Raw genomic sequence first — 16547 nt, forward strand, 5'->3', positions numbered from 1 at the left:
CGTGTGCCGTCTGCATTGCACCTCAAATTGCCACATTGGCGAGATTTACACACAAATACAACAGTACCTCGAGATACAAGTTTTGAATTTGTTGCGTCAACAAATCACTCGAAATCTTCTTTTCCTATTGAAATGAATGGAAATGCTATTTCATTCGTTCCAGTCGACTCAACACTGCAAGAAAAAAAATAGTTTGTGTTTAAATAAGAAACAAATAGCACTCGAGAAATACAGTTGTGCTTGAAAGTTTACACACCCTTGAGGTATGTAAACTTATGAGCACAACTGTAAATGTACAAAAGCTAAAGGTCACTTAATGACTAAAAACTGTGAGGAACGGTAACCAAAATTCACACGTACATGCACATGTCAACTTCAAATTATGAAAATATCACAAGAATTGCCACAGTATTTTGGATTCTATGGCCATTCAACCTTTTGCTCGCCATACTGTGTGCTCATAAGTTAAACTTTCACTTGCTAAACACAGAGTAAGAAAATAAATGCGCATCATAATTTAATGCTGCACTTCAGTTCATTGTGCTGCTCCTTCTGGTGCGCCTGCCTTGGCCACCAGGTGGCAGAAAAATACAGTCATGCGGACATAAACAAAAAAGAATACAGTGCCCCCCCCCACCCCCCCACCCCACATTCTTGTGGCTCAGCACTTGCAGATTCAACTATAGATTATTTTTCTTTAGTTCTCTTTATTTGTGAAACACTAACCCTCACTAGCGAATGCTAAATGCTATCTTGGTTGACAGTTCAACAGTGCTAAACAAATCAATGCACTCACCATTATTTAACCTTTTTTGCTCAACCTCGGCAGCTATTGGAAGCTGGCTTTCCCGCATTGGAAACATGCCGCCAAAAAAGCTCAGCTCGCGTTGGTTCTGACAAAAAGCGCTATATAAATAGCATTTCATTTCATTCCACCAGCGACCGCAGCAGTAAGACTACCTTTCCCATGATTCTTATGGAAACAGGAAGTAGTGCTAGTTCCAGTATAGTGAAAACACGTCTTCTACTGATTAGATGCAGATGCGAATGAGAACATAAACGTATCGACAAAACAATCAGGTTGGCGAAATCGTGGAACCCAAGGCCAAAAAACGTGAATGTCCCGGTGAAAACGGGACGTCAGGTCACCCTTAAAGGGTTCTAAATCGCAGCTAACGATGCTAACTGTTAGCATGTCGAAGGTGTGCTTCATTATATGTTAGCATTGAGCTATCTAGCATTAGTTTTAGAGTAAACTTAACTGGGATTGTCGTTGAATAGCTGAATTATAAAGTAGTGAGATCACTGCCACCAAGTCCAAGCAAGAAAATTGTCCAAACACGGCGGGTGTTTATCTAAAAAACCCTTAAGTCGGGTTACTTCCATCACAAGGTACAGGGAGTCCTCGAGTTACGGCTGAGTTTTGTTCGTACGCTGGCGATGTAACCCCCATTTCGACTTAAGTCGGATTTTATCATTTAAGTCGATATTTACATCAAAATATTTTGTACAGTAATTTGAAAAAAACATATATGCACGACCCGGAAGATGCCGGAACCAATATTTTGTGTTTCCGCAGGGACATTCATTGCTGTCGGACGGCAGAGAGGAGCTAATGGAAACTTAAACACGGAAACGTAACGTGCCTGATGGCGTGCTGACCGGCTCGATGGACGCCTGTTGCTGAGGTAACAACAACACAACTTTAAATAACTTTAAAATGGCGTGATTACTGTGGGAAATTAACGAAAAAGTAGGTGCTACGGACGAGGCACGGTCGCCGTAAAGTCGAAAAGACATAGGTCGCGTACGACGTAACTTGAGGACTCCCTGTTTATGTTTGTCGTCAAGTTGTGTTCCATTTGAAATCTGCACTGATGACACAACAAGCTGTTTAGGCGGCGAATGTTTGTGATCGCGTTGAGTGAGGTTGTGGAAAAGTGCCGCCATGCAAACGTCAAAGAAAAAGTGAGAACAAAGCGCAGTGAGACAAAACAACACAAAAGGTATTTATGCAAATGCGCTGGAATAATAGGGCACATATTCTTTTGACTCGGTGGCCCTTTCCCGAAAAGATGGCCTCTCAAGGGACGCGTGGCCTAATTAATCAGATAGTAATGATGATGATGATGATGCTCCCCTTCTCGGCTGATGGCGAGGTGCAAACATCTCCCGTCGCCTTTTCAAGATCAGAGATGGTTCCAAAGCTCCAGCGCACAAAGACGAGACATCCCCATCATGTCTTTTATTTTGTAAATTGAGGACGGCGCTATCTTGAAAACATCACGTTGGCCTGTTTCATTGTCCAGTCACAAAAAAAGGAGGAGACTCAACAAAGCTGGAGAATTTTGACTATTGATTCCTTTTGATCGTCAAAACAAAGCGCCTGTTTCACATTAACGCTTTAAGACACATGCAGTTCAAAGACTTTCTGTTTACTTTGGAATCCAACAGCAAAGGAAAGAAGCAAACATAGGGGTCATTCTTATATCATTTGATCAAAAACCATCATTTTGCAAATCAGTTCAATTGACTGATTTGAGTATTTGATTAAATATCATTGGCAACATACAGTATGCTAATCATGCTAACAGATGCTAATTCGTTTTTTTTCTCATTCTGTTGTTGCAATACACCAGAGGGATCTGTGATGTGGCAGCCATTTTGTATTTGCACAATAGTTGAGGGAAAAATTAATTTTATTATTTATATACAGTACATGTCGAGTTCAAATACGTGATCAGGTTCTTAAATGATCAGTAATCAATAGCAATTTGCTGGCTGAAATCAGATCATTTGAACAATTTTAAGTTAAACAAAGTCCCTAAATGGTTTGACGATCAAAATAGTTGATTCATTTGATAATCGATTAGTTAGATTCACGACTGATGAAACAGTTAGTTTGTTGAAACCTAAACTTGTCCTGTGCCTTTTTTTTTTTTCATTGTAAATTTGCGATTTGTCGCCTGTCGGCGGCCACAGCAATCGGCGGTGACGCTAATCTTGCATAGTTACAGCAGCTTTCAGTTGACATGGCAACTATAAGCAACAGCTTGCGAGATTTTTTTTTTTCTTGATTTGTAATCTTCAACGCAGGGCTCACGTGAAGGTAAATGCTTTTTCGGTATCCTGCTTCAGTGGGATGTAATTTTGCAGCGCATCTTTGGTGTGCGTCTATGCCCACCCCAGCCCATCCTCCTCCCCCTCCCTAATCAGAACATAATGGGAGCTAAACGAGGTTGCGTCTCCACACTGGGGGCTGGCGGGAGAGCCGTGAAGAAAGACAACACACACATACATGCGAGCAAGAAGAAGCAGAATTTAGTCTGCGGCTGCATGGCCGGGACAGAAGCCTCTTGACGGCGTGGCGACTGTTCGGACGGCAGCCTTTGTCCCATCACACACTGAAGCCGCCTTGTGCGCTTTGCGGACGCACACAAGAGGCCTTCTCTGTGTGCGTCCCCACCCCCACCCGTGCATCCTCCCGTCATTTGCGCGCTTGCCCCCATACACAAACTTGGCATGGTCCAGGAGCAGCTGCGGCGGGGCGTCCGGAGACACGACCCCCCACCCCCGGGCAAGAACCGTGACCGTTAACCACTTATGCGTGTGCGCCGGCCTATTTGCGGCAACGCGCAAACGGCAACGGAATATCAAACAAAGCAAAATTGCATCGGGACGATCCAGGAGGCCGACAAAAGCAAACGTCGCAATTTCGAGAGTTGTTTCTTCTGACTCATCAATAGACGCTGCTCCTGTTGCCTAATGTTGTGTTTCTTCTTTGCATTTCCTAAGTTGTGATGAGTCAGAAACAGTGAGCCGGGTGTTTCTGGCAGCCCGTTTTAGTCAATTGCGTGTTGGGCGAACTTCTGCTCCTTTGCCCATTTTGGTGAACTTTTAGTGATGTTGCGTCATCAACAGCCAAACGAGGATGCAATTATTACTAGTGTTGTAATTCTCGAGATCGGTCTTGGTCTCGAGACCACTTTTTAAGGGTTTCGGTCTCATCTCGGCGTCAAAGGCATTTATTCTCGATCTTGTCTCAGTCTCGGGCACAAGACGTAAGGCATATCTGGTGAGTGGATTGCCCAAAGTGCCCCTTTGTCCATTTATTTATTTTATATTACAAAAAAAAGTTTTGTTGCCTTTCAAAACAAAAATTCAACAACATAATTACCAAAAACGAATTGTTATTACGTTATTCTTGGATAACGTCATACTACAAGACGCCCCAATTCTACACCATTCGCCACTACACCTGCGGTCGGTAAGTTGGTCGCTCCGTTTGTATCTACGTAGTCCACTTTCGCCGTGGCAAAAATCTCCAGTAAAACTAACGTTCCTTTTCCTTTGGGCATGGAGCTAGTGTGTACAGTTTCTGCTCCGACTACTGATGCGTTTAAGGTACACAGAATATGTCTGAATTTGTAACTCTTGCTCAGAAAAAAAAATAACTCGGGGGGGGGGGGTCCAGTCAGAGTAAGGTCCTAATAAGAAACAGGTAGCAGTGTGTTTAGAAATTAGGGGGACAATGAAGAACTAAAAAAAAGAAGAAGAAGAAACAATCACATCTTGGATACAACATTACCTATGAACAGTATAATAGCTGGGCAGAAAGGAATGTCATTGTGGATCCTTTTTCCTGACAAGGCTGTAGGGTCTTTGGGTCTCGTCTAGAAATTCCTTACATTTCTTTGGTCCAATTTTTATTTATTTATTCGTGTTTTCAGATAGGAGTTTTTACGAGATTTGCGCCATTGTTGACCTTTTATCCTTTGACCCTGAGCGCCATATGGTAGCAGTGAACTCTACTTCACTTACTTCACAATAAATTTGGCGAATCATGAACATTTCATGAAAAAAGAGGCATCAATCTTCTTATTAACACTTACAGCTTACATTTACTCTAAAACTAAACATAAAACAAAGAGAATTTTGAAGTGAATGGCCTGTTAGCTTAATGCTAGCATACAGTATAATGGAAAATGCCACTGACATGCTAACAGTTAGCATCAATAAGTGCAGTTTAAGAACATTTTGTAAATTGTATTTTCTATTAACAATTGGTTTATTTATGTATTATTTATTAATTTCTTATTCCCTAAGATGATAAATAATTGTGAAAAAAGTCATCGTGAATGCAATATTGATTAAAGTTATTATTAAAATTATTATAAATTAAAATAATATAACAATACTCAAGGGCATACTCTGAAAATCACTTAAGAGTGGTAGAAGAAGAAAAAGTCTTCTTTGTTTGTGTTTGCATGACTATTATGCTGCCCCCGGTGGGCAAGGCAGACACACCAGAAGGAGGAGCACAATAAACTGAATTGCAGCATTAAATAATGATGTACAAACTGTTTAATTATTTACACTCTATTTCATTATGTTATGTTATTACTTTACATTTTCATGAAGTACAATATTACAGACCCATATTTTTCTTTCTTAAAAAAACAAGTTTTTGTTGTTATTTTGGGGGGAGGTTGGAACAGATGATTGGCATTTCCATTTTTTTCAATGACATTAGATGATTTTTCGAGTGCTTTGAGGCACAAGTGTGGTCACAGAACAATTTAAACTCAGATCTCAAGACACCACTGTTGTTCTCTCAATAGTGACATATAGTGACAAGCACAACACTGAAATGCTCTCATACTAGATTTCACAAATTTGGTGCATATTTTAGCAAGGATGGTGTAAAATGACACATGATTTGCTTTTGCGGGCCACATAGAATTTATGTGGCAGGCCAGATCTGGCCCCCGGTCCGCAAATTTGACACCCGTGCATGCACTTGGCACATAATCATCCTGTGTGTCCATTTTTTAGGACATTTTGCTTTGGGATTTTTTATTTATTTTTTGCCTCAACAAAGGTTAGGAGACACCAGGTGAATTTTGTCCCAATCAACAGCAAGAACTTTTCTGAAAAGAAAGCTGCCATCACACAAAAGACACTCAACATACTCTGTGCTTTCCACCTGCCCTCTTGTCCTCGGGGAACATAATCCAGCCCAGAAATGAGATTAAGCGGCCTTCAAAAGCCCCACGTGGAAATTGTGCGTTCGCACAGGTGGTGCACCTGTGGAGGGATCCGCCACTCAAACACAATCAACACAGGCCTGTTTTGGGGGCGGTTGTTATTCCCAGAAGGCACATTTAAAATGGGCGAGAACATGCACCCACATAACTGTTTATCACTTGTGGGACATGTGATGAACTGACCTTTCCTCTTATACGTGACGTCATCGGCCACTAACAAGTGACGCTCGACACCAACTGCATGTGCGCGTGCGTGTAGCTGTCGGACCCTTTTGTTTCATTCCTAGCCCCGCGTGTTCATGGGCACCAATTATACCAACCACCACACCCCCCCCACCCCCCTCCCACTTGTGACCGCCCTGCGATATGCGGTCTGTATGACTTTTGTGCGCTGTCGACAAGCAAATGCGTCACGCAGAAGAAGTCGACGCACCACAATCCGGTGGCGCACACAGGTGTTGCCAGAGCAACGAGCGCCTGCGAGAGTGCGAGTCGATCCGCATCCTCCCTGGGCACGACAATGAAAAGTCACACTCGGCCAACACGTTCACATTTTCCACACAAAAACGCTCACGTCAAAAGACAAACGCGCACGTCACTGGGTTTAGACGGGACAGCGAGCGCGTGTCGTGAGCACGTCCCTCAATCAGCAGGTGATTACCGCCCCCCGCCCCCGCCCCCTCCCCCCCTTAATGGGACGCCCGTCAGATTCCAAACTGCACCACGAGAGTCGTGCTCATGGGTCCGGTGCGAAAGTGTCTCAGGCGGCACATTGTCAATGTTAGTATTGCTGCACATTTTGCACAACAGCCTCTCAGCATCACCACCGCCGGCAGGCAGCGGCGTTGCCATGGCAGCAGGGATGAGAGTGCACGGGGTGGGGGGGGGGGGGGGCGCTCGGGCTGAGATGGGATGTGCACGCACGGACAAAGTGGAGGTGGGACAGCGCCAAATGTTGGCGTTTTCTCTTTGCTGTCATCTTGGAAATGAAGACAAGTTTTGCAGACGCAGACGGGACGGCACGCACACGCACACCCACGCGCACGCGGTCACACTTTACCGTTGACTTGACCGGGACGTACAGCACGGGCTTCCCCGGAGCTCCTTTCTTGTTGTGCTCTCCCAACACGTTGGTCCCCACCTGAAATCCTTTGGACTTGACCCAGAATTTGAATTTGGCGTTGATGTGGCTGTTGTCCACGTACACGCCGTCCGACTCGTCGTTTTGCAACAAGGTCTGCATGATTTTGTTGTATTTCCGCCGGGTGACGGTCTTTGTCTTGCCGGAGTCTCCGTAAGTGCGGAGGCACCAGTCCTGAAATTCGCTGAACATCTCCGCCTCCAACGCGACCGGACTCCGGCTCCGGCTCCTTTTGGGCGCATCCGCGCACGCCGCCTTCTTGGTTGCCATTACTCGCCCTCGCCCCCCCTTCTTGCTCTCTCTCCCCCACTCTCTCTCTCTCCTCTCTCTCTCTCTTCTTCCACGTCTGGATCCAACAGCCCGGCTAATAAAGAGCACACTTGAGCGGCTTCTTCCTCCTCCCCCCCTCCCGCCCCGTTGTCGCCGTCCCACGTCCGACGCGGCTCGGTTCGGCTTCCGGCACGCGGTTCGGTTGCGCGTGAGTGACCCGGGACGGCCGGACGGACGACAGCACACCTGTTTGCAGCGGCTGTCCCGACCGCTGCGCAGCGGTGATAAAATGTCACTTCCTCAAATCATGAGCTGAGGAGCAGCGAGCGAGGGAGGGAGGGACGAGGGAGGGGGGCTGACTGGGTGAGGGTGGGGGGACGTCCTGCACAGGGGCGGCCATCTCCCACCTGTGCGTAAAAAAAACCTTCTCCTTCTTCTTGAGCTCAGAGGAGACAAAAGAAACAACACGTCGCTTTCACTTTGTATCGACCTACTTCCGACTGGGATGGGGAAGGGGGGGGGGGGTCCGCCTACCACTTCTCTTCACACCTGTTTGAATGGCATCTGTGCTTCTTCGCGAATCTGATCAAACAAAACCGTCCCGCCATCCGTGCGATTAAAGGACGAGAATACTTTCGTTGGAGGAAAAAAAAATGCTGGGTGATGATCTAACCACCCCGTTGTGCAACAAAGAATGGGGTGCCTTTGTTAGATTGCAATACGGGCCTTTACCAAAGAGGAAGAAGAAGTGAAAGAAATCCTGCCGTTCTGCAGTTTTTGGGCTTCATTTTCCCGGCTGCGCCTGTTCACGTTGTCGTCCCGCAAGCGAACCTCGCGTGTTCATTTTCAGAACCTCAGTGAATTCAACAAGCACCACACAAGGTCCGACGTGAGGACGAGAAAAAAAAATTGTGTGTGTGTGGGGGGGTGTTAACATATAGGCCGCATGATCCAACCGTCTCATTCAACGCATGAAATGAATTTGTTGGATTAATTCAAATGGGACGTATTAACAATTCAAACAGCGAAGTGAAATGCAGAGGAGGATTCTCGAAATTCACAAGATTGCAACATCTGCCATGCTTGCATAAGAAAGAAAGAATGAATGAATGAATGAAAGAAAGAAAGAAAGATCCTCATCCCTTGAAAGTCACTTTCACTTTCAGGCGGGTTTGGGGGGATTTTGTTTGGACTGTTTATTTTTTTATTTTTATGCAAGTTGATTATTTCACATTTCAATTGAACTCGTTAGACTTAATGAAAAATATGTTCAGTGCGAGTAAATTGATTCTATTTTAACCCATTTGTTGTTTTTTAATTGGTCAAAACCAAAACTTTTGGACAAAGCAGACACATTGCTTCATGTGCTAAATGTCACCACACGTGTGCTCATTTGACATTATTTTTATTGCATTTTATATGGAAAATTCAATTCGTTTGACAGACGAGTATTTAAATTCTTGGCAGTTGTTTTCATTCAAAAGGTCATACTTTATTAAGACCCAAAAAAATCAAAACATTTTTCACACTTCTAAAGCCAAAATGTCTTTCCTGCCAAATGAAATGTCCTGTTTTGACCATATTTTCTGAAGATGACTATTCAATTTTTTTATTTTTTCCCTCTATTGCTTAATTGTCCATTTCCGTGGAAACAGACCCAAATACATGTGTGTATATAGTTCCTCTTTTCTTTTTTTTTAATGCTTCTTTACAAAAGGTCACTCAAGCTCTTTTTACTATTAATGCCACTAGGGGGAGTCTCATGATGCTGTTGCAATGCACCAGAGGGATCTGTGATCGCAAGTAGGGATGGACTGGCCATCAGGAATTACAGACTGTTCCATTTTCGGGCCGATCCCCACCCGGTCAACGAATAGGATTCTGCTGATGTTTGTCGCGCACACACCCTCACCCCCATGACAAATACTTTCCCGGGCTGAATTTTGTTGCCTGTCCGTCCCAGATCAGAAGTGTCGATGTAGAAGCCATTTTGCATTCACGCATTTGCATCTGCAGAGTTCAAAAGGCAACGTATGGAATTGTGTCATTTTTCATGAACCTTGTTTGTCTTTTCCATGGTACACTTTTGCCTTTACCGTTACACAAGTCGTGTATACGTTACCGCCATTTGGCAAAAGTCGGTGAGTTCTAGCAACAATGCTGCGAAACGGAAGTCGTTACCATTTATGATATTCGCATTGGACTGCCATGAAATGAATGTATTGATCTCATGATTGGCTATTACATTTTCACATTTGAAATCATCATTAACTCTTTGAAAATAAGGCTTTACCATCCAAAATGAAGCGGCATCAAGAAAAATGGTACATTATTCTATATGAGAGGAGGAAGGAGCCCACATAGTATGTTTTTTCCTCATGTGGGGTGGGAGGGGGTTGGGGGGGGGGGTCTTGTTTGTTCCGTTGGGCGCCTGTGTGCGACTTCCCCTGGCCTGTGCATTACAGGCCCAAGCTGGCGGCAGTGACGGCTGCTGTTGCCATGACAGCAGCTCAGCAGAGTCTCTGGCCGTGCAAAGGCTGAGTGGGATGGCCCGCCCGCCCGCCCGTCCTCGTGGCTCCATCCGCTCGCAAAATGGAACATCGGACAAAAAGCTCCACCCTGGACGGGCCGAACCGCCGCCACGCGGTCGTTGTGCATGTGCGCATGGTGATTGGCCGAAGCGTGTGCAAGCCATTTCAGTCCATTTCATCATGTGGTCTCCAGGAATCTTTAGATTTTTTATTTTTTTTTGTCAGGACAGGACCGGTCCTAGGTTGCACATCCCTCGGGGGAGGGGGATAGCAAATCAAGTTCCATTTTTGAAAGGATGATCTATTTCATCGAGCTAATTTGCTCCCGTCCCGTGTACGCAGACGTCAGTTCAGCTCAGTGCGTTAATCTGCAATTATTTGTCACCAGTGTATGCTGAGGAGGCAACTCCTCCTCCAGGATGATGTGCAAGAAACACACGTGGACCGCACTCGGATTTGAGCAAACATTTGGTGACCTAGAATTGGCCGCATCAACACAACGGTCGCATTTTTTGTGTTGTGTTAACGGGCTTATATTTGAATGGCCTATCAATTGACCCCCCTCGCGGCTGAAGCCAGAGGGCATCCATTTTACATTGTCACTGTTACTTACAACCTCTGTTGTTGTTTTTGGCTGAAAACACTGCTATCAGTGCGTATTTTACGCCAGGATCAGCTGCATGGAGTCATGAGAGCCTCCCAAATAAACAACTTCATTGTTTGCATTCACTATTCAGTGAATATTATCTCAGGATGATGAAACGTCGCTAGGTTTACATTTTCAAACAAATTATTTTTCCTGATGAGATTTACTCTCATTTGACAGTTGATGGCTCTGACGACACTCGGGCATACACCTTACAATAGAAAATTAAAAATCATATTCTTAGCGATTGATTGTACATGTAACACTTCTTCCAGACTTATTGGTACAACCATACGCCACACACTGCGGTATATTCGCAGTAGAGACCAAAAATAACATTAAAATGCCACATAGAGATCATTGTAACATGTAACACAAGATGGCCACCGCTGGCTTCACTTCTCACGACAGCGAGTAAGCGGCATTGTTAGTCCATTCATACAAAACAAACTAACAGTAGACGAGAGTAAGCTAAAACACGTCAATGCGGCGGCCATTTTGGTGGTGGCAATGTTTCCATCAAAATCAATGCATGGACGTCCGTGGCGGCCATGTTAGCAGTGGTAACGCTAGTCATGTACAAACATCTCTCCAACATGTTATTTTTAGAAAAGTCCACAGTTGTGTTTTTTTTTTGTCAAGCCTGTCTGTGGCATCTAAACATAACGGAGGTGGAAAAGGGAAGTGCTAATGTCTTGGCTCATGCAACAAGATGAGTTTGCATAATCTACAACTTTTCAAATTGTTTTAAGCTTATTCTTTATATATTTAGTTATTTATTTGCAATAATGTTGTACTGTACTGGGTATTTTTAAGTATTGCAAGTACAACACAAAAATGTTGTACTGTATTGGGTGTTTGTAGGCCACACACAAAAAAGTAGACAACAGACAATCGGCTCAACCTTTTGACCCCTTCAAAGACCTTTAACTCATTCACTGCCATTGACGGCTATAGACGTCAAAAATTCATTTGAAATATTTCTATTAGTTTTCCACTTTTTCCACTTTTGTTAATAAGAGTATGAAAACCTAGAAAAAATAATTATTGAACATTTAGAACAAATATAAAATGTCTGATTAACCGTGAGTTAATTATTGAAGTTATGTGATTAATTACAATAAAAAAATGTGATCGCCTGAGGCGATTTAAAAAAAAAAAGATTATTAAAAATTAGGGACGCCAGGCGATTGCATTTTTAATTGTAATTAATCGCATGAATTCACTAGTTAACTCACGATTAATCACAAATTTTATATCTGTTCTAAATGTACAATAAAAAAAATCTAGGTTTTCACACTCTGTTAACAAAAGTGGAAAAAATATGTTAAACTAATAAAAATAGTTCAAATGATTTTTTTGCCGTCTATAGCCGTCAATGGCAATGAATGAGTTAGTATGTCTTATAAAATTCAAATGACTGTAATGTAGATATTACTTGCATTTTTTAGTCTGTATACTATGTTACCAGCAAAGTGTGCGGCAGCTGTTACGTCAACTTGTAAACTCTGACCTCGTGATGTGAAGAACCCAGTAGAAGGAGCTGCCAGCTGGTGTTTGAGGCCAAAAGCCATCGAAGACCAAGGTGGAAGTGTGTATGAAACTGGTAGCCCCTTGCATGAAACAGTAGGGCTGGTGGCCCTTCGACATTCATTTCACTTTGAAGACCTCAACTTCTGTCCACTGCACCGCCTGCATCAAAAATCCAAAATAAAACTTCTGACTTTGCTGCTCTACAGGTGACAGCATTGTCACACCCACCTCGGAACAGCAAATTGTCCAAACGATCCCTCAAACGCAGTATTTCAAAGGCACCTCAAGGCTACGCGTTGATTTCAGCACACATCCTCTGTGAGAGAACCTGAAAGAGAGTGGAGTGTGGGGGGGTTACAGCAGCAGGCGGCCGGTAAACGGGGGCTTGGAATCAAAGTGACGTGTAGCCACGAGTGCTGAAGTGAAGACAGCGTGTGGCACACAGCCTGACGGCGAGCGATGAGGACTCGGCCTCGGTTAAGGCTGACAAGTGGACGCCGCTCATCCCGCTAGTCACATCGTAGCGTGACTCAAATCAAACTGACCACAACTGCCCCCCCCAAAGTGGAGGGGAAAAGTGCAGTTTGTTTGTGATCGAAGCCATCCCGCACAAAATTGCAAGTGTCGGATGTGCACATTTCGTGTGCGTTCACATTGATTTTAAAGTTAAAGTACCACTGATTGTCACACCCACCTATGTGGGGCGAAATTCGTTCTCCGCATTTGACCCATTCTCTGAGGGAGCGGTGAGCAGCAGCAGGGGCCACGCTCGGGAATCATTTGGTGATCTAACCCCCCAATTCCAACCCTTTATTTCTTCAAAGATTCGGGAAAATAAAATTATACATTTTTTTTTACTTTATAGGATCTTTTTACAGTTTGTCACTTTTTTACTCGCTACTGCCACCTCTGGCCCAAAGTGTAACTGCAACATCTGTGTTAGGCTCGTTCATGGTGCGCATGCGAGTATGTGCACTATCTTAAAACGACAGCCAGAATTAACAAACGAAGATATGATTTCAAATGAGGTAAGAAAAACTCCGCCCCTCCCCTCCCCAAAGAAACTGTGGAGTGAGAGGGCCCGCACACTCTGCTTTAAAGGGAAGATAAAAGCTGATAGATGAAGTCAGAGTAAAACAGTCAGGTCTCTTCATACTCATCTGGGCATTGGTGGAGCGTGCATGATGTAGAAAAAGTTTTAAAATTAAATTTTTAAACTGAACAACACACCTTTAAAAAAAACCACAAATATTACTGGTACCATTAATTTTTTGTCACACTTTTTTGTCTTAGAAAATATGGATCACCACCCCCCCCCCCAAAAAAAAAGAGATAAAAAGAAAAAAATGTGACTCTTTTTGCAAGGTTGATTTATTTTTCTTAAATATTATCATTTAAAAAAAAATATCTCCATAGGAATATGGCATTTTCTCATGAGATATTTTTTTATTTATTTTTTAACTTCCATCTTATAGGATTGTCCTTTTCCCAAATTCATATTTCGTCTAAGAATTACCTTTTGGGGGGGGGGGGGGGGGCGTTCGGCTACAACATGTACAACAATATGAAAAATTCGTTTTTGATAAACTTTTTTCATCCAATTTTTTCTTAATGTTTATGTTAGAGATAGGTGAGTAGTGAGTACTAAAAAAATATACATATTGTTCATATTCAAATTGTGCATATTGCATAATGTTGTCTTTCAATAAAATTAAATGTACTTGCAGCAACAACAAAAAAACTCTGCTGTATTTTAGATGTTATATTGAATGTTGATCATGATGATGGCTCTTCAAAACATTTCTATCTTTGATTGGGTTTTACTGCTGTCAATCAAGACAAGAAGCCCCAACTCCCTCATTTTCCCTTTCTACACTCAAACAAATTGAAAGCGAGCAGTAACAGTTTTTTTTCTGAAGTTTGTAAGTTATTTCAATGTTGGTCATTGTGGCAGAAGTCAAGAAGAATTTAGGTGGTAGGCTACTTAGTGTAAACACATTGAGAACTACTGCTCTAAACAATTAATCAGTGACCAGCTGCAAAAAGAGTCCAATGTTGCTGGTTTAAATCTGTTCATTACACTCCAGTTGACATTAACTCTACAACTAAACACTCAAAGTGAAGAGAATGACACACCAAATGCAAAACACACGTTGTTTGCCTTGTTTCACGAATGTAGCTAGCTCAAGGCTAACACACAATGTAAAGCATCATTGACTCGCTAACGCTAATTAGCGCGCTACTTGCGGCACTTTTATCACTCAAAAGAACAGCTATTTATACAAATACGCTTCAGGAAAGTATACAGAGAAGCATCTTAATATTACTCACCACCATATGCTCTTCCTATGCTGCAAAAAACGACTTGTATTATTGACATCACTTGATCGTGGCTTTTTTTTCTTCTCCTCTCTAATCTGGCTTCAAGTGTGTATCTGAAGATGCGGAACCACACTGCCCCTATGTGGCCAAATCATGTACAACATGAACAGCGTTCCCAATAAATGCACCCATAAACAACTCTACAAGGGCAATAACAACTATGATTGTCAATTATTTGATAATTGATTCATTGTGATTGATTGATTAACTCATTCACAGCCACTGACGGCTATAGACGTAAAAAAAAAAAACATTTTAAGTATTTCTATTAGTTTAACATTTTTTCACACTTTTGTTAACAAGAGTATGAAAACCTAGAATTTTTTTTATTGTACATTTAAAACAGATATAAAATGTGTGATTAATGGTCAGTTAACTAGTGAATTCATGGGATTAATTATGATTTTAAAAAATTAATCGCCTGACGCCCCCTAATTTTTTATCATTTCTTTTTCTTTTTTTAAAAAGAAAAGATTATTTAAAAAAAAAGAAGAAGAAAAAAAAGATGATTAAAAATGAGGGGCGCATGACTTTCCTAGTTAACTCACGATTAATCACAAATTTTATATCTGTTCTAAATGTACAATAAAAAAAATTCTAGGTTTTCATACTCTTGTTAACAAAAGGTAGGAAAAAATGTTAAACTAATCGAAATAGTTAAAATGATTTTTTTTTACGTCTATAGCCGTCAGTGGCAGTGAATGAGTGGCACCCATAGAAAAGAAGCTTGAAAGCAATGACAATGTTCCGACTTTGTTGTTGCGCCCTACGTGAGTGGAAGGGCGCAAGTTGAGTGCAAATTGATCAAATGTGAATTTGTGCGGTCAGTCGAGCGCAAGCCCGCCCGCCAAGAGCTGCCGTGTGAACAAGGGCGCCCGGCGTGCACGACGCCAACGCGCACTGACATCCCGGAGGGACCGTGAGGCGCTGAGGCCGGGCAGCCGGCGAGCCGCGGGTCAAGGTCCCGCCGGCCGACCGGGGTGCCTACGGGCCATGGGTTGACGACAGAATGGGCACGGTCGCCATGGAAACACAAACGGCCCAGCAAATCGCGGTGACTGGTAACCAAGTAACAGGAAACAACAGAGCACGCAGGGTGATGAGTCTGGTTAATCATGAGGCGAGCTGAAAGAAAGGAGCGGATGATAATAATAATAATGTGGCAGCTTCTGAATGTTAGCAGCCGAACTCAACGTCCCGCCCATCCACTGCTTGTATTTTTATTGAGACATCGGGCATGAGCACACATAAATAAATCATAACTCAATGTATTTTTAAGCCATTATCATACGGATTGTTTTGTTGTGAATGTCAGACATGCGGCTACAGTTAAAATAATAATAATCATCATCATCATTATTATTATTAATTATTATTATTATTAAAAAATAATATTAATAATAATTATTGTTATTAATGATAATAATAATAATAATAGTATGCATTGAAAGTGTTTCGTCACTCAAAAATATTTACTGTCAAATAGTAAAAACAGACACCAGTTAGATGCATGAAACACACATGCATCCAATATAAATATGAAACATAATCGATGTAAACATATTCTATATTATTCCACATAGCATATTACATCATAATATTCAATATTTGCAACTCTTATAGTTTCATTAATATAAATACAAAAGTGCAACAGTGCACAGCTTGGCTTATATTGGGAAATTAAACAAGTTTAACCGTTAAATTGAAAATAGGACTATAATACAGCTGAGAATTTTATCACAATGCAAGTCTTTCATATCAGCCGATGTTGATTAGTACTTTGTTTTTAACATATTTTTTTTACCTATTCAAAATAAGAAAAAATATTAACTAGATTAAAGATAAAATACAACCATCCAGAAGAAAAACAGGATTCAAAGTACAAAATACGTTCAACTACAAAAAAGTAGGCAACAGGTGATTATAATTCACATGAGTGAGTAAATGTCGCCTGTACTGCATTCAACGGGAAATTTAATATTGTGGTGTGCATCTCT

At 42.3% G+C, this 16547-nt stretch overlaps 1 protein-coding gene across 2 annotated transcripts in view; it reads right to left on the minus strand.

Annotated features, from left to right (window-relative positions):
* Positions 1-7480, minus strand: part of nol4la (nucleolar protein 4-like a) — a 40318-nt gene extending 32838 nt beyond the window's left edge. For both annotated transcript variants that reach the window (XM_077542550.1, XM_077542543.1), the window contains exon 1: positions 7108-7480. In XM_077542550.1, coding sequence (XP_077398676.1) covers positions 7108-7458 — 351 coding nt within the window. In that variant the 5' untranslated portion in view covers positions 7459-7480. The remainder of the gene's footprint in view (positions 1-7107) is intronic.
* Between the last annotated feature and the right edge of the window lie 9067 nt (positions 7481-16547).

This window comes from Vanacampus margaritifer, chromosome 1, assembly GCF_051991255.1.
Source record: "Vanacampus margaritifer isolate UIUO_Vmar chromosome 1, RoL_Vmar_1.0, whole genome shotgun sequence".
NCBI lineage: Eukaryota > Metazoa > Chordata > Actinopteri > Syngnathiformes > Syngnathidae > Vanacampus > Vanacampus margaritifer.